Below are 19,222 nucleotides of genomic sequence, written 5' to 3' on the forward strand. Positions count from 1 at the left end.
TTAGGATAGAAAATACGGATTGCGATCCGTGATGTATTTTTGTAAATCTAAATACGGTCTGCGTACCGTTGAGTATTTTTGTACCATAATATTTAGATTAGTCCTAATCGTAGATACTAGTAGTTGCATAATTTTGGTCAAGTCATGAAGATGGAGGTTCTTGGAAGACAAAGCCATGAAGTTGCAAAAGAAGACCTTTTGAAGACTTGAAGAATTCAAGGGGTCATGCTAGTTGCCAAATATGCATCAAAATGCTTATGCTTTACATATTTATGATCATTTATATGAATTATATGTTAGATGCATGTTTAGGATTTCGAATGTTGTGATGATTAATTAAGTTCACTTAAGTCAACCAACATAGAAACCCTAGGTCCCTAAAATATTGAGTAAAATTGCCATTCCAAAACAACACTTATTGACCTATTGAAAGTAGTGATGGGCTACGCCAAAGTGAGGCATCACTACTACTCCCTAGACTCATAAGGCATACCGGGAATGCAAGTTGGTTTGGGTTGTACTCAACGATATGAGTGATGGAGTCCTAACATGTCGTGGCAAAGTGAATAAATTGTTGAGAGAGCATTAGATGCGACGATTTATTCAACCAAGAGCGGCTTGGAGCCATTAGCAAAGCGTTGCTTACCTTGGGAGATTGAGTGCTAAGACAAGCCAAAGCATGCTTAGACACTCTTTGTTTCCTTGGATCTTGGAATCGACCTATTTTCACAAAAATAGGGACAATTTTATGTGTAAATAAGACGTTAAATAAGTTTAAAATATGCATGAATTAAATTCAATCTTATTTAAGTATTATGAATGGTTTTTCATTAAAATTCTTTCAATTGTAGAATCATGTCTTCAAGTAACTCAAACAACCAGTTTTCATTACGCCCAATTCTCGACAAGGAGAAGTTAAGTGGGCCAAATTTTCTTGATTGGCAAAGAAATTTGCGAATTGTTCTCATGAAAGAGCAAAAGGAATATGTCCTTGATGAGGAAATGCCCGAGGCTCCCAATGAGGAGGTGACTTAGGCTGCCCTAACCGATGGCAAAGTGCCAATCGGGATGTCAAATGCATTATGTTGGCCACAATGTCTCCCGAGCTTCAAAAGACTTTCTTTGAGAAGGAGACAGCTTTTGAGATCATTTCTAAGCTGGAGAATATGTTCCAAGAGCAGGCCCGAACAGAGAGGTTTGAAACCCACAGACAGATCCTTGAGAGCAAGCTCAAGAGAGGAGAGTCAGTCAGCCCACATATACTCAAAATGATAGAATTAATTGAGAACATGGGAAGGCTTGATGCAGGGTATTCAACCGAGATGGCAATTGACATCATTCTCCACTCGCTACACAAAGGCTATGATCAGTTCAAGATGAACTATAATATGCACAGCATGGAGAAAACCCTTACTGAGCTTCATGGTATGTTGAAGCAAGCCGAGCAAACGCTCAAGGATGAGGGAAAACATGATATGCTCATGGTCAAAAAGGGCAAGTCGTTCAAACGCACGGGCAAAAAGAAGAAAGGCTTCAAAGGGAAAGGTAAGATGAACTTTCCGCCTAAGCCGAAAGCTACCAAGGACAACAAAGGGAAAAAGGTAGCATCTTCTAAATCTGATTCCGAATGCTTCTATTGTAAGAAGAAGGGACATTGGAAGAGATATTGCCTCAAATTCAAGGAAGATAAGAAGAACAGAATCGTTGCTTCTGAATCAGGTATATTCGTTATAGACTTAAACTTCACTAGCTCAACATCATGGGTATTAGATACCGGATGTGGCTCACACCTTTGTTCCAATTCTCAGGGTCTAAGGAACGTTAGGAAGCTAGCGAAGGGAGAGGTTGAACTTCGGGTCGGCAATGGAGCCAAAATTGCAGCCGTATCCGTAGGAACTCTCATTTTGTCTTTGCCCTCTGGGCTTGTTTTGGAACTTGAAAGTTGTTACTATGTTCCCAACATTACCAAAAACATTATTTTAATTTTGGCGTTGGACGCCAAAGGTTTTGAATTCCGAGTAAAGACAATGAATGTTCGTTTTGTCTCGATAATGTTTTATATGGTATTGCACATTCTGAAAATGGTCTTTATGTGCTTTCTTTAGACAAACAAGTTTATAATGTGAATAATACCACCAAAAGAGCTAAGACCATGGAGTCAAATCAAACTTACTTGTGGCATTGTCGTCTTGGCCACATTAACATCTAACGCATCAAGAAGCTTCTATAAAAAGGCGTTCTTGACTCTTTTGATTTAGAATCTTTTGAGAATTACGAAGGATGTTTATTAGGCAAGATGATTAAGCAACCATTATCCAAATTGGGAGAAAGGGCCAGTGACTTATTGGGCCTAATACATACCGATGTATGTGAACCAATGAGCTCCACCACAAGAAATGGACATCGATATTTCATCACCTTCACAGATGATTATAGTAGATATGGCTATGTCTACCTCATGTCGCATAAATCTGAATCGTTTGACAAGTTCAAAGAATTTCAGAGTGAGGTGGAAAATCAGCTTGGCAAGAAAATCAAAGCCCTTCGATCAGATCGAGGTGGTGAATACTTGAGCCAAGAATTCGATGACCATCTAAAAGATCATGGCATACTTTCAGAACTGACACCTCCAGGAACTCCACAATGGAACGGAGTATCCGAACGGAGAAATCGAACCCTGTTAGACATGGTACGATCAACCATAGGTCTTAGTGATCTTCCTATCTCTTTCTGGGGACACGCACTTTAAACTACGGCACTAACACTGAACCGTGCTCCATCGAAAGCTGTTGAAAAGACTCCATACGAGTTATAGACAAAGAAACCTCCTAAGTTGTCTTTTCTAAAGATATGGGGATGCGAAGCATATGTCAAGAAATTGATTTCTGACAAACTTCATCCCAAATCTGATAAGGTTTACTTTGTGGGCTACCCAAAAGAAATCAAAGGGTATTACTTCTACAACAAATCGGAGAACAAAGTGTTTGTTGCTCGCGATGGTGTCTTTTTGGAGGAGGAACACCTTTCCAAATTGACAAGTGGGAGGAAAATCGAACTTGACGAAGTTCGTGAAGATGAGCAACAAAATCAGAATGACAGTCAAAGGGCTCAAACAGAATCTGTTGACAAAAGTCAAAGTGATCAAAATATGCAAAGTTGAACCGACAATGAAAATGCTCAATCAATTACCCTACGTAGGTCTCAAAGGCCTAGATCTCAACCTGATAGATATCTTGGTTTAGTATTAACCGAGAATCAGGACATCCTGATCATGGATGGAGATGAACCGGCAACCTACAAGCAAGCGATGGCAAGCACCGAATCTGCTAAATGGCAAGAGGCCATGAGATCTGAAATGGATTCCATGTTTAAAAATCAAGTCTGGGACTTGGTTGACTTACCCGAAGGTTACACACCTATCGGATGTAAGTGGATTTTCAAGTTGAAAACCGACAAAGATGGAAATGTATTCATTTACAAAGCTAGATTGGTAGCAAAAGGTTATAGACAAGTTCATGGTATTGATTACGATGAAACCTTTTCTCCAGTCGCAATGCTTAAATCCGTTCGGATTCTCCTAGAGATTGCTGCATATTACAACTATGAAATATGGCAGATGTACGTCAAAACCGCATTCCTAAATGGTATTTTGGAAGAAACTGTGTATATGACACAGCCTGAAGGTTTTGTCAACCAAAAAAACGCTGGAAAGGTATGAAAGCTTAAGAAGTCCATTTATGGATTAAAGCAAGCAAGCAAAAGTTGGAATCTGCGATTCGATGAAGCCATCAGTAAGTTTGGTTTTATCAAGAATCTAGATGAATCTTGTGTTTACAAGAAGGTCAGTGGGAGTGGCATCGCCTTCCTAGTCTTATATGTCGATGACATATTGCTCATTTGAAACAATATTCCGTTACTAGAGTCTGTAAAGGCTTGGCTCGGGTAATGTTTTTCAATGAAAGACTTGGGAGAGGCTCAATACATACTAGGCATCAAGATCTATAGGGATAGATCAAAAAGGATGATAGGATTGAGTCAAAGTACTTATATTGATAAGGTACTAACTCGATTCGGCATGGAAGGAGCCAAGAGAGGGCCACCTACCCATGTCGCATGGCATAACCCTAAGCAAGAATCAGTGTCCAAAGACACCTGATGAGCGAGAAAGGATGAATCAGATTCCATATGCTTCGCTTATTGGATCAATCATGTATGCCATGATATGTACTAGGCCAGATATATCGTATGTCTTGAGCGCTACGAGCTGATACCAATCAGAACCAGGAGAGGCGCATTGGACTGCAGCCAAGAATATCCTAAAGTACCTGAAAAGGAACAAGGATAAATTCCTGGTCTATGGTGGCAGAGATGAATTAGTTTTTTAGGGTTACACCGACGCAAAATTCCAGACAGACAAAGACGACTTCAAGTCACAGTCTGGGTACATATTTTATCTAAATGGAGGAGCATTTAGTTGGAAGAGCACTAAGAAAAGCACAACTGCAAATTCTACAACTGAAGCCGAATACTTGGCAACATCTGAGGCAGCTAAGGAGGTAGTTTGGATTAGCAAGTTCATTGGTGAACTTGGTGTTGTACCCTCCATCGAGGGACCAATAGACCTCTATTGTGACAACAATTAAGCTATTGCTCAGGCCAGAGAGCCAAGAGAACATCAAAAGGTCAAACATGTTAAGCGGCGGTTTCACATGATTCGGGAATGGAAATCATAAGGTGAAATCATAATATATAAAGTTGGAACGGATGACAATGTAGTCGATCCACTGACTAAACCTTTGCCTCAGGTGAAGCACAACAAGCACGTTGAGGCAATGGGAATCAGGCACATCGGAGAATGGCTTTGATTTCCTTGTTTTAATTAATTTTGGACAATTTTAATGTAAAGCACTATGATGAACCATTCAGTTTTGAAGTAATTAAATTTTCTTGCAATTTAAATCACTCCATTGGCTATTTAATTGTGGTTTAGAATTAAATAATGAATCCATTCGATTCTTGGAATATTCAAAATAGGGTATCAAGACCAGTCTTGGTAAGGAAACACCTATTAAATGAACATTGAATATTATAATCGAAAATTATCCCTAATCAAGGTTATTCAAATGATGGACAATTAATGACCATTTGAGATTAGTGTGTAGTTTGATTTATAGCACCGTTTCTTGTGCTACAAGGATATGATCGTCATAAATCATTTGCACAGGTATTGGTTTAGAACAATACTGGATCGACCTATGAGAATACTTTAAGAAATTAAAAATCGTCATAAGTATACTTCTCATTATTGCTATCGGAACCTTTTTCCTCGACCATGAGTATGGTGAGCTTTCTTGTTTGAGTACTAGCCCGCTTTGATGATTGTCAAACGTCTTCCGTAACAGGGGATTATAACGGTATCACTCGGGCAGCTAGGTCCTCTCAGTAAGAGAAGTTACATTACAAGACTGGAAATGTCCTCCTATTAAATATAGGAAAGATGTCTTTGTTTTTTACAAGGCCTCTCGTAGAGCGAGACTGTAAAACTGCATGGTCGTGCTCGGATGGATTTTAGAAATCATCTGTTTATTGACAGTCGGACTCGGAATCGAGAAACACTTCTGGACGTAATAAGGATGACAAATTAATCTTACCTTATAGTTCATGAAGAGGCATTAAGCGACATAGGAAAAGGGCTATACACTAAAAGCACACTTGTCCGAAAGGACAAGTGGGAGATTGAAAGGAATAGTGTCCTTCGAACAAGTGTATTCTTCCGATAGGGGTTCGGAATTATTAGAAAGCTAATTTTTTCAATGAGTTCAAGTGATCGGAATGCCTAGGTGGAGGCCGCTTCCGATCAGTAATATTAATGCATAATTAATATTACAGCTTAATCTTGACTGAACCCTTCGGGTCACACCCAAGCAACTAACGAGCCGAAGCGACGAATTAATTAGGAATTAATTAATAAGTCGACCGAGTAATTAATATTTGGACGTCGGAAATTCGAGCTTGGAGCGTCGAAAGTCAAATCGAAAATAGTAAAAGACGAGATGTGAAAATAATAATAAATCAACAAAGACTAATATACCCCTAGCATCGGAATGCCCCAAGCAAACCGAGTGCTAGGGGCATATGTCCTAGCATGGTGGCTAGCATGCACACCAAGCCGAGCCTAGGCTGGCTGGTGCATGCTAGCGCACGAATGACTAGCATCGCATTGTTGGGCGCTACCTTGTGCGTGCATTGGCTAGCAGCCATGCCGCAGCAGCAAGCTGCAGCAACTAGCACGCTAGGCGCGCCAGCCCGCAGCATCTAGTAGCAGCATGGCTGGGCCATTGCGTGTTGCCTAGCAGCCCGCAAGCAATGCGTGGCTTGCTAGGCCGTGGCAGCTGGTAGCCCGCACCAATGTGTGAGGCATGCTGGCAAGCAGCAACTAGCAGCCCGCACATTGTGCGCAGCGTGCTGGCAACTAGCCTCGGCCAAGCAGCCCGCACTTAATGTGTGGGCCTGCTGAGCCGTAGCACATGGCATCCCACCTTGGGTGCCTTGGTGCCCAAGTGTGGGTGCCATATGGCGCAAAATAAATGGGAGTTCATTGAGGTGGCCGGTTATGGGAGTGAGAGTGGGGAGCAAGTTTGGTCCCCCCTCTTCCAAATTGTCCTCACCTAATCTCTCATATGAGCTTGCCACTTGTTGATTTATTACTAGTTTGATTATTAATTTTATTTTAGCTTTAAAATAAAATGGGAAAATCAAATTCTCCCACATTGATGGGAGAGCTTTTCACACTCATGATTTTCCCTATAAATACCCAAGTTGGGGTATTGGAAAAATCACTTGAGTAAGAGTTGAAAAAGGCATCACTAGTAGTGAAAACCTTTGAACTCAAGAGTTGAAAAAGGAATCACCTTTGTGGAAACCTTTGAACTCAATTACTCGGGTTTCGGTCGGGCCTTGCTAACTCTAAGGCATTTGACCTAGTCGGTGTTCAAGTTGTGGGTGGACTTCTGTTGGAGGTCATCGTATTTTCGAGGCTAGCTTTCGAAGTAAGAGCCCATCGAGGTCGGGCGATGCACGTGTCAAAGGTATAATTATTATCTTAATCTTGTCATTAAGTTAATTATGTTTGTGGTTTTATTTATTGCGAGTGCGGTCTTGGTTTTGGGTTTGTTTCCGCGGTGAGTCGGACTCACCAAACCCCAACATGGTATCCACCTATCACCTTGCCATGGCATACACAACCAATGATGGGCGATCTGCAAAGCTCAGGGGAAGCCAAAAGACAGCCCAACAATGCTATATTACAGCCTTAAAGGAGCCAGCTAGGACCAGGCAATAGCCAGGCTCAAAGACAAGGTCTAGTGAGCATGTTGAAAGGAAATCAAGAAAAAGGAAGCAAGAAGAGTACCACAAGGAAAAGGATAAGAAGAAGTAGCAATGGAAAACTTTGAGCCCGCAAAGGAGGAGGCAGTCAGGCCACTGATAAGCGTCGTTTTTGGCGCTCAAAAGAATAAGATTTAGGTTCATTTTCTTTATTTTCTTTCATCATTTTCATATAATTCTTTTAGTTTTATTTGATTTTCCATTTTTATAATTCACTTTAGTTCTCGATTGGTTTTTACGAGTTTTTCATATTTTTAGTTGATAATTCATAATTTTAGTTTTAGTTTTTCCTTGCTACGCTTCTTCTCTTTGTTTTATTTGTGTTTTGTAGGTGAATAATCAAGTCAATTTGCTCATTTTGGGACTGCCATGTTCGCGGGCATCATCTCGAGTGCACTGATGATGGGGATGCTCGGGAGCACGGAGTTTGATCAAGCAAGCGAAGGAGCCAAAGCCTATGCATCGCACAGGGGTGCGCGCGCGTGGCACAAGGGTGCGTGCGCGCAAACCTTGCTGTGCGCGCGCGCCGCTGGGCTGTGCGTGCGCACGGCCTGTGCGGCCCTCTTCGCTCGATTTTTCTTATTTATAGCTTTTGACTCTCTTTTTGGAGGACGACTTAATTTGTACTAGAGAGAGAATTTTTCCAGAAATAGTAGAGAGAGAAGCTTAAGATTTACTTGTTTGTACTTGAATTTGATCTTAGATTCCAATTTGATCTTGAAATTCCTTCTTCAATTCAATTCAATGAATGTTTGTAAGATTTCTTTCCCTTGATTTACTTTTAATGCAATTCCTTCTAGTTTTTTGGATTTGATTGAGATTACATTCCTTGTTTTAGAATTCGTTGATTGATTGATTTTCTTTGATTTAGCTTTAAATGAATATGAATTTGATTGAATTTGTTTTGTTTCTTAATTTCACCATGTTTAGTGAGTAGATTAGTTGCTAGGGAGAAGGGGAAGCATGCTTGATTTATGATTTTTGCTAGTTGATGATGCTAAATTAATTTGAATGGTGCAATTAAATTGATTGACGTAGTTGTGCATGTGATTAATTAGATTAGGAGTGATCAACCTATAAGATTAATCTAGATTGCATTGCAAATTTCAATGACATGAACCCTTGATTTGAGAATTGCTTTAATTGATTGAATTTGATTGTGATTTTCCTAGCTAGCCATTCATAGTGAACCCTATCTTGGCTTATAGGAGATAGCCCTTGAATTCCTTTGATTGCAACTATTGTTTGTCCTTTGCAAAGTTTGAATTGATTGAGTGATCATTCAATTAGCATAATCATTGAGCTTGCATGTGGAACCTATATCCCTAGTGTTTAGTATATTGAATTTCTCGATTTATCTAGATTTCTTGATACCTTAGTTACCAACCGCATCTTCCCACAAACTTCGAAGTAGCTTGACCTAGGCTATAGCTTACACCTATTCATTCCCTTGGGTTCGACCCTTGACTTACCATATACTCGTATTAGGTTGGTCGAGTGTTTATAAATTTTCTTTGGCTTTAGGAAAGGGTAGAGAACGACCTACATTTTCCTCGTGCCAGCCACTGCCCAGTGGGGAGCATATAATTGTTGAGCTTACAAAGGGCGATAACTCTAGAATGGTAAAAATTGGGAAAGATATTGACCCTGGAGTGGGAGTACACCTCATAGAGCTGCTAACAGCGAAAAAGGATATTTTCGCATTTTCAGCAGATGAGATGCTAGGAATTGACCCCGCAGTTATGGTTCACAGGCTGAATGTGAAAGAAGACATCAAGCCAGTTAGGCAGAAAAAGCAAAGCTTCTCCACGGAGAAGAATCAGGAAATCTAGGAAGAGGTGGACAAGCTCCAAGAAGAAGGATTCATAGAGCCTAGTGATTATCCAGAGTGGTTAGCCAACGTGGTCATGGTAAAGAAAGCAAATGGCTAGTGGGGGATGTGCGTTGATTTCACATATCTCAACAAAGCATGTCCAAAAGACTGCTACCCGCTGCCATGGATCAATCAGCTGGTAGACTCAATCAGCGGTCAGGCCTTGCTAAGCTTCATGGATGCCTTCTCAGGGTATCATCACATCAGCCCGCACAGCCAGACAGATAAAAGACCGCGTTCATCACTGAAGGGGGAGTGTACAATTACATAGCTATGCCCTTTGGGCTGAAGAAAGCAGGGGCTACTTTTCAGAAGACAATGGATAGAGTGTTCATGCACCAAAAGGGAAGAAATGTTGAAGTGTACGTTGACGACTCAATTTTCAAGAGTGTCGCGCAAGCAGGGCATATCATGGACCTAGAAGAAACATTTGCCATGATGAACAAGTACAATATCAAGCTCAACCCAAAGAAATGTGTTTTCGAGGTGAGCTCTAGGAAGTTCTTAGGTTTCCTGGTCAGTGAGAGGGGAATCAATACTAACCCAGAGAAAGTGGAGGCAGTCCTAAGCCTCCCAGAGCCCAAGTGCACTAAAGATATCATGCAGCCGGCAAGAAGAATGGCGGTGCTGACTCGGTTCATCAGCAAGTCAGCTGACAAAGCCCTACCATTCTACCAATTGCTGAAAGGAAACAGAGAATTTTAGTGGGGTGAAGTAGAAAAAAGAAGCTTTAGAGGGGATCAAGGAGCATCTGACCAAGCTTCCAACCATGATCAGCCCGGAGCTGAGTGAAAAGCTATAGTTGTACATCTCTGACTCAATACAGACAATCGCGTCAGTTCTCCTGGTCGAAAGGCAGAAATAGCAGACACCAGTGTACTTTGTAAGCCACGTGCTGATAGAGGCTAAGTAGAGAAACCCATTGGTAGAAAAGCTGGCCTTCGCAATGGTGACAACAACAAGGAAGTTAAAACCCTATTTCAACGCGCACACAATTCAAATCCTTATAAATCACCCGCTAGAGAAGGCCCTGCAGAAAATGGACGCCTCAGGCAGGCTCCTGAAGTGGGCGATAGAGCTCTCTAAATATGAGTTCGAGGTCATGCCTAGGGCAACTATCAAAGATCAAGCCTTAGCAGACTTCATAGTAGAAGCCTCTTGCGAAGAAAAAGAGGATGAAGTTGGAGTTTGGAATGTGGCAGTGGATGGATCTTCAACCCAAACAGGAAGCAGAGCAGGAATAATAATAACATCGCCAGAATGCAATGTATTTGAGTATGCCATTAAGTTCAAATTCAAGGCATCGAACAACGAGGCAGAGTATGAAGCAACTCTAGCAGGCCTGAGAATGAGTATTGGAGCAGGAGCTAGAAAAGTGCACCAGCTGAAGGGGGAGTATGAGGCTAGAGAGCTTACAATGCTAAAGTAAACAACCAAGGTGAAAGAGCTGGTGGCTCAGCTAATGCATTTTCAGATAGACTTGGTCCCCAGAGCGGAAAATTTCCAAGCTGATGCACTATCAAAGCTAGCCAGTTCTACTCTACAAAGCCTCATAAGGACAGTCATGGTGGAAGTCCTAGAAGAGAGCAGCATCGCAGAAAACAAGCAGGTGAATTGCACCAAGCAGCAGCGAGCATGGTTCACAAACATACTGACCTATAAGGTACATGGCTTGCTGTCAGATGACGAGGCACAAGCTAAGAAAGTCAAAAAGGACACCAACTGGTATGTGGTGATGAACAAGGAGCTCAACAAGAAGGGCTTCTCCAAGCCACTACTGAGGTGTATTCTAGAGTGGAAACAGGAAAAAATCATGGAAGAAGCACACTCAGGAATCTGTGCCAACCATATTGGCAGAAAAGCCTTGGGAGTTGAAGTACTAAGAAGAGGAGCATACAGGCCAACCCTAACGCAGGATGCCTTAGTATACGTCAGAAGGTGTGAAAAGTGTCAAAAGTACGCTCCAGTTATAAATCAGCCAGCAAACGATCTGACCCCAATTCTCAGCCCGATCCCGTTTGCTCAGTGAGGAATTGACATATTAGGACCTTTCACCACTGGGTCAGCGGGCAGAAAATGTCTCATAGTGGCAGTGGACTATTCACCAAGTGGATTGAAGCTGAGCCCACCAAGTACATAAAGGCAGTCCAAGTAAGAACGTTCATATGAAAGAACATCATAACAGGATTTGGGGTGCAACAATGCATAGTCTTTGACCATGGGTGCTAGTTTGACTATGACACCATCAAGGACTACCTGGAAGAGAGCAATGCCCTAGGAGAAGCAGCAAACAAGCTGATCCTAACAACCTTGCAAAGAAAGTTGGAAGAACATAAAGGCCTCTAGGCTGACCTAGTCCCGGAGGTATTATTGGCAAACAGAACAACAGAGAAGGAGTCTACTAGAAAAAGTCCTTTCACCCTGGCTTATGGGGCAGACGTAGTAGTTCTATTGGAGGTACAAATGCCCAGCCTGAGAATCTAGCACTATGAGCAGCAAGGAAACGAGAAGCGCTTGGTGGAAGAGTTGGACTTCCTGCAAGAGATGCAGCTAACAGCAGCTCTTAAGCTAGTGGCCCAAAAGAGCAGAATCTCGAAGGCTTTCAACAAAAGAGTCAAGCATCGAGAACTGCTGCTTGGGGACTTTGTTCTCAGAAGATAGCAGCAGTAGGGAGGGGAAACCAACATGGAAAGCTATCAGCCAACTGGGAAGGCCCTTTCATCGTCCATGAGCAAGTAGGGCCAGGTGCTTTCCTCCTCGCAGATCAAGAAGGTCAGGTCTTAAGGAATAGTTTCAATGCAGATGTGTTAAAGAAATATTTTGTTTCAAAAGGCAAATGGCTAAGTATTAATCGAAAAACTCTGTTTAAATTACGCAAGAACTTTGTTTAAGATTATGTTATGTTAGTCAAGGCAATTTAAGCCATTTGAATTCAATGAAATACGAGCCTCTACGTAAGGAGTATACCATATGAGCTTGTTTAAGCATGTTTATCTGTTGAGTTATGCTTTAGCATTGCACACTAACATGCAGAAAATGCCATACAAACATTAAAGGCAGAAATCATCACAATAAGGTGCAGCAACACGACATTAGGCAAAAGAAATCACACTTCCCTAAGTCTAACTTACCTGCTCAAAGTAAAACAGGGTACCACCTCGGGGACGCCTAAGGGGGAGGCCTGACACGTTCAACTTGAGCAGGGAAAGGTGAACGAGAAACAAAGGAGCAGGCTGAGCAGGCATCACCAATGTTCTCTTGGTCCCACCTAGCTCACCTCTTTTATGGGGGGAGAGGAGATAGGCCAGCAATAAGCTCTTACAAAAGATAAGTAAGATGCAGAAAATGATAAGTCGCAGCAGAACAAGCTGAATGACATAAATAAGTCGCAGCAAAACAAGCTGAACGGCATACAAACAAGCCATCGCCAAAAAAGCTGAACGACATAAATAAGTCGCAGCAAAACAAGCTAAATGACATAAATAATTCACAGCAAAACAAGCTGAACGACGCACACACAACTTACAGCCAAGCAAGCTAAACGGCATGCAAGTAAGTCTCTACAAAAACTAAGTATATGACATAACGCATAAGCCTTAATCATAAACAAGATGAATGGCATAAAATTTAACAAGTTCCCACCAAGCGCAATAGAAGGCCAAGAAATAAGAGGGCCCTATACAGCCAGGTCAGGGAGCAAAGTCAGAGAAGCAGTTAGAATAAAAGCAACAGGAAAGCTCAACCTATGAGGCTTCACCTAGTACAACAAAGGGGCTGTTGAGTTAAGGTTTAGGTACTAGTACACCATGGCTCAGCAGTGTGTCTAAACAAGCATACTGGCAGCAAGATAAGCAATAAACGAAATAACAGAGAAGTTATCAAACGCATATACTAACAACTTGAACCTCTGCCCACCAAGGCAGAGTAAACATTCAACAAGAAAGTTACAACATTCACAAAGCTAAACCCCCATCCACCTGGATGAGGAAATATTCAGCAAAATAGTTAGAAAAACACATAATTCAAGTTAAGCTGGACAAGCCCAGCAATCAGAAAATAAAATGTTATGGGAAAGCACACAGAAAATACAATCTTTGGCGGCTATACACCCCAAAGACAATAACAAAAGCTACCTAGTGACTACAGACCTAGGTAAGGGAAATTCCGATGAACCGTTGGAAGGGGGTAATAGCCGCCAAAACCTTTATTGCTCATTAGCCAAAGTCTCCACTCTAATGGCAACAGCAATGTCAGTGCATAAAGGTACCTCCAGATTCAGCACAGCATGGTTGGGGACTTTGCAGTTAGCAACACGAGGATGGTCAGCAGACTGATAAAAAAGGCCAGCTTCCCCAGCAACCTCAACCTTAGCCTTAAAGGCGTTGAAACGAGCCTTCTGCTCCTCACTCTCGCCGTAAAGACCGCTCACGTAGTGAACTGCGACCTCCCAACCTCCATCGTGGCGATTAGCGAGCAGTTTAGCAAAAGTTGGAGAAAGCACAAAAGACCTAAGTGCCTACTTCTTAGCAGCTTCAAGCTCATTCTCTCGCTTAGCCCGCAGATGAGCCATTTCAGCTTCCAATGCCTATACCCTGGCTTGAGAAGTTCCCAACTGTGAACTAGCTTTGTCTTGGTGAGCTTGAATTCTCCTAGCTGAAGTTGCAGGGCATCCGCTCTCTCTCTCTCAATGGAGCCACCTCACCAACCATCGTATCCCTCTCAGAACAAGCCTGATGGACCTCCTTATCCTTCTGAGCAAGGGCCAGGTCCTGGTTTTGGTACTCCTTCTCCACTGTAAGCAAGGCATTAGCCAAGTCGCCAACAGACTTGGTAAGCAGCAAACAAACTAAAGGACGAAAATAAGATAAGGAAAAAGCAAAGAAAATCAAGCTAAAACAAAACAAAAGCGAGCAAGCTAAAATAAATAAGCAGGAGGAAGCCAAAGCAAAAAGGAAAAGCTAGAAATATAAAAGCTAACCTTCTACAAATCATGGCATGCAGTGGCAGCAGGGAGACTGACTGAGCTGCTAGTAGAGTTAGCAGGGAGACGAACGCCCTGAGTGAGGCGATATCCCAAGGTGCCACCATTCTGTGGGTTATCCACAAATAAAGACTCATCAGCACGAACATTCATCAGAGGACGAAAGGGAGCGTTCTCAGCCCCAGCAGGGCACAGCAGGGGACGAATAGTAGCATCAATGGGGACCTCCCCAAACTCTATAGGTCTCGTAGGACGAAAAGTGCCTCCAGCAGAAATAGAGGTCGCAGAGAGTGGGTTCTCAAAAGCATCACCCAGGAACTGGTGAACACAGCGATTAAGCTCACTAGAGTTCTGGGTGCTTGTCTCTTTACCAGCATTCTCACCAAAAATCCCAAAGTTAGCAGAGTGAGAAGCAAAGGGATCAAGAATAGAAGAAGTACGAGCTTTCTTAGTAGAGGGCTAATCGGCGTCACCTGAAGGGGAAGGCACAGGGTCATCCTCCAAGTTAATAACTGGATGATCCTGTTTGTGCGAACCTCCAGGCTGAGAGTGCCCTTCCCTGTTAGCACTTCACAAATGGCCTCGCGGCCCAAAAGGGCGAGGTGGAATTTTGGTAACTCCATAATAGCATCATCAGGGAGCTGAAAATCAAAAGCCTCAGTAGAAGGACCAGTAGCGTCCTTAGCAGCAATGATAGTACCAATGCTGGGAGAATAGAGCAGAACATGCTCAGCAGAAGTTGTGGGTTTCTCACCCACCGCAGCTTTAGTCTCAGCCTCCTCAATGGAAAACTTAAGAACGCTGCCAGCAAAGTCATCAACATTATACTTGTAATCATCAAAAGCTTGATTTAGTGGTTCATTTACCACAGAAGTTTGAGGTGCCACCTGGACGAAAGCCGCAACAAAACGCTTCTCACGAGAAGCACCCTGCGCCACTAACGCCTCAGACCCTAAGATAACTTCCCTGGGTGCAGGGCGAGTTTCCCGTCGACCCCCAACAGTGAAAGAGGAAGGCTCAGCTTCAGCACGACTAGACCCTGCACGATGAGCAGCGGTCATAATGCCAAAAACAACTCTCAGTTCAGCTGGGGCTAAGCGAACTTCACCCTTCAAAGAGCCAGCATAAACCTCTAGGGTCTTAAAAAGCCCTGGAGGATTGTCAGGATTGGCAGTAAGAGGGTCCTTCCAATTGCCCTTCAGCCCAAGAATACCCCTATCCAATTTTTCATAACCTGAAAATCAAGCAGCAAAAGAGACAAAACAAAGGACATAAGAGCACAGCATAAGTAAAGGAGAAGAGAGAAAAACTCTTACAAATAAAAGGCAAAATAAAAAACAAGGCTTACCAGGCTCATGGGTAGAACACAAGTGCATAGCAGAAAGCTGCGCATTGCCCATAATGTACAAGGAGTTAGGCAGCCAAAACTTGGGAAACTTAGCGTCACATGTGCCCGCCCCCTGCAGCATGTCAAAAGCGTTTGTTTCGCGAGCAAATTCAGTGGGGGAAACAGTAACCCCAGCCATATTAGTACGAATCTCCCTGAAATTGCGTGGCACAGCAAAAGAGGAAGGCATTGCAACCTAGAAAAACTTGCCAATCCAGTCCCTAAAACGGTCAAATTTAGGGTAAGACAAAACTCGACCTTCTTTGGGAGCCACGTAATACCACCCAGACTCGGAACCAGAAGACGACCTTTTCAGGCTAATCAGAGATTTGAATAGATGCAGTGATTCTAGATACCTCCGAAATCGCAGAAACCACAGTAAACATATCAAAGTGTGTAGAGAAGCAGGATGCAACAAAGCAATACAAAGGTTGAAGGCTCGAAAGACCTTATCCAAGGTAGGGTCAAGAGGAAATCTCAAGCCTAAGTCCAGTTGAGAAGCAAAGGCTGCAATATGACCAGCAGGAGGAGCAGATAACTTGGAGCCCTTAGCTGGCAAACCAGCTTGTAGCCCTGACCAAACCCATAGAACTTCTACCCCACAACAGCAAGATCCAACTTCCTTGCATCCTTACGCCAGTTGGAGTCCAGCACGCAATTCTTAGGGCCATGACACCTTTCGTCCAGAAAGAAGTCAGGTTTGCCCTCTTCAACGAGCACCTCTGCATAAATGGGATGATAGTCATAAAAAGCACTCTCACCAAGAGATTCAGCCACCCTGCTCATACTCGCAGCTGGAGAATGAGATGGTGAAGAAGTTGCAGCGCTGCCACCCCGCACTACATAATGGTCAAACCGATTCACATCAGCCATGTCATCAAGCCAAGCAAAACTGTTTAAAGGCTTAACATGGGGAATAGGGCTAATAAGAGAAACATCAGGGGGATTAGCCTTGACCATGTCAGCTAATATCTCATGGAGCATCGCGTGCCTCCTTAAACGAGCAAAATGGGATATAGGTACCCCATCCTGAATAAGCACCCGCTCACAATAAGTGTTAAAGAAATCAGGACGTGGTCTAAGCCGAAAAGGGCGGAAAACGCTACCCTTAATAGAGCGACTACTACCCGACTCAGGTACAACAGGAGGAGTCGTAGCAGTACTTGCCTTGCCCGCAGCAGGAGGGCAAAGGCATAACCATTTGTAAAGGAAGGGGGGAGAAATAGGAAAAGCAAAAGAAGTGCACGCAGAGCGCTCACCTAAGTGAGATGACTCTGAAAGAGAGCCTGACCTAGTGGTCATGAGAGGCTCACTCACATTTTGACTGTCAGAAGCGTCAGACATCCTAAAAGATCTACAAAGACAGAAAAGCCCCCCAAAGAAGATGAAGAGAATGGAGTGCCAGAAAAGCAAAGATCAGTTAAATTCCAAAAGAACGAGTGCAAGGAAAGCAGCGCAAGAATCGGGAGAAAAGAATTGAGAATACAAATACAACAACAGAAGGGGATGAATTGGACGAAGACAGTCAAAATTGATCAAAATAAGCAATCTTGCAAAGAAGAAAATACAAAAAGAAACAAAAATGAGCACATACATACAAGAAAAGGCACAATGAAAGTACCTTTATGACAAAAAGTTGCTAAAAGCAACAGAACACGACAACAATGGCCGCACAAGAAGCCGAACGAAGGACAAGGTCTCAAACTGCAACCAAAAAAGCAAGAAATCTCAGTGAATATAAAGAGTGAAGGGAAAACAAACAAACAAAACAAAAGTAGAGCAAAACAAAGACGAGAACTTACAATAACAATGGAGGACTGATGCACGTCTGTGAAGAAAATGAAGGGCGAGAAATTTCAAAAAAGAAAGAGGAAGATGAAAAAATGAAGAAGGTAAAAAGAAAGAAAGGAAGACAGTGAATTTAATGGGGAAATAAATAGGCAGTTGAGTCAAGCAATAAAGCCAAACCGCTCAGATGACCGACACGTGTCCCACTCATGCAAAACACTATTCCCGCCCAAAAAATAATGAGCCCGGTAATCGAAATTCCTTCCTGCAAGCCCGTCATTTTTCAGACTTCAACGGGAGTAATCGAAATTCCTCCCTGCAAGCTCGTCATTTCCCAGACTTGTAACACCCCAATAATTCTCTCTTTAAACCTGTGAGTACCATGAACAAAATTCAAGAGAATTACTGACGTGCTACCGCCACGTGTTCAAACGTTAAGGCTATATCAAAAGTTAACAGCGGAAAAACTAATTCAATTATAAATAAGTTTCAAAACCAACAACCAAAACTAAATTAAGTCTTACAACTTGGAACTATTAAGGCCCTTATTCAAAACCCAAACTAGTAAAAGTAGTGTATAGATGAAACCGAGTTTAAATAAATTCAAAAGTAAGAAATAAAGTAAGCTGTGAAAGGTAACCAATACTCAACTCAAAATCCCACCACCTCGATGCAAATTCTAAATATGTAAAAACTTGTGGTTAATCTGCTCCCCAATATTACAAGTGTAAAAATTGGATCGTCAAAGGGTTATTGAAAGGCGAAGGCCATGACCAAAGAAAGACACGCAAAAGCACGCAATCAACAACACTGAGTACATACAAGCTACGAAATATAATAAGAAATCCCTAGCATGCTACTAATATTCAACCATCACATACAATTAAATTATAGACTCAAACACACGACTCAACTATCAACTTTACTAAGACTTCGCTAGTTAATAATAATTAAATCATTTCATTTTATTCATCGGATTAAGCAATAGACAAGGTTGTCCATCCCATGCTCCATTTGGAACATTAATAAAGAAAAACCCCATGCCTCCTTTCGGAAACATCAATAAACATCCAATGGCCAAGAGCGCGACTCCGTGACTATAGCTAGTATGAGATCTCATCTAACTCCTAGTTTTTGAAAAGTATTTGAAACAAGAGACTAATAGATCAGACGGCCTCTAGAAAAGTGCATGGCTAATACCCCGTGTACCCCAACCCCTGATTGTCATTACTCTAGATGTGCACAAATATAGAATTTTTTTGCATGCTCATCCATCTTGCACTTTATGTGATTTACATGTTTAGAATTGGTGATGACTCGTATGCAAAACAATACAATCAATCCAATATCAATTCAATCTAGTAAACCAAGTTTCCAATTCAATTCTTGATTTATTAGTGACAAGCAATATTTATTATTGATTCCCTTTACTACCTCGGTTTTAAACACCTTAAGTGCATAAAGCACCCCAAAACCTTAACCCCGTCTTGTAAGACTTTAATTCTTCCTTTATTCATTCCATCTCAATAATCATGAACGAGTAATAAAATAATTCATTTTACATATTCACGTACCTTTGCCTCTAAAATCATCTTGCAGTTGAATGCATAAATAATACTTACAAGATAAATTAATACACAATCCTCATACTTGAATCAAAACCAACTATCACATCAAACATTAATCACAATTACTACCATACAATTTTAACCCATCCACAAGTTCCTAACATGATTCTAAGTTTTCCAAGTCCTTTAACATGCTTCTAAAGTCTGAGTTTCTGTATCCTTGTATGTACCTTGAGTAA

At 42.1% G+C, this 19,222-nt stretch overlaps 1 protein-coding gene across 1 annotated transcript; it reads left to right on the top strand.

Annotated features, from left to right (window-relative positions):
- The first annotated feature begins 10,823 nt into the window (after positions 1-10,823).
- Positions 10,824-11,288, top strand: LOC145581172 (uncharacterized). The gene has a single exon (XM_081638229.1). It carries the CDS (start codon positions 10,824-10,826, stop codon positions 11,286-11,288), a length of 465 nt encoding a protein of 154 aa, XP_081494355.1.
- The last annotated feature ends 7,934 nt before the right edge of the window (positions 11,289-19,222 follow it).

The sequence above is a fragment of the Chenopodium album genome, chromosome 15, assembly GCF_948465745.1.
Source record: "Chenopodium album chromosome 15, dcCheAlbu1.1, whole genome shotgun sequence".
In the NCBI taxonomy this organism is placed as follows: domain Eukaryota; kingdom Viridiplantae; phylum Streptophyta; class Magnoliopsida; order Caryophyllales; family Amaranthaceae; genus Chenopodium; species Chenopodium album.

Excerpts from the sequence above, each read along its gene's own strand:
- LOC145581172 (XM_081638229.1), top strand. The coding sequence starts at position 10,824 with ATGGTGGAAGTCCTAGAAGAGAGCAGCATCGCAGAAAACAAGCAGGTG.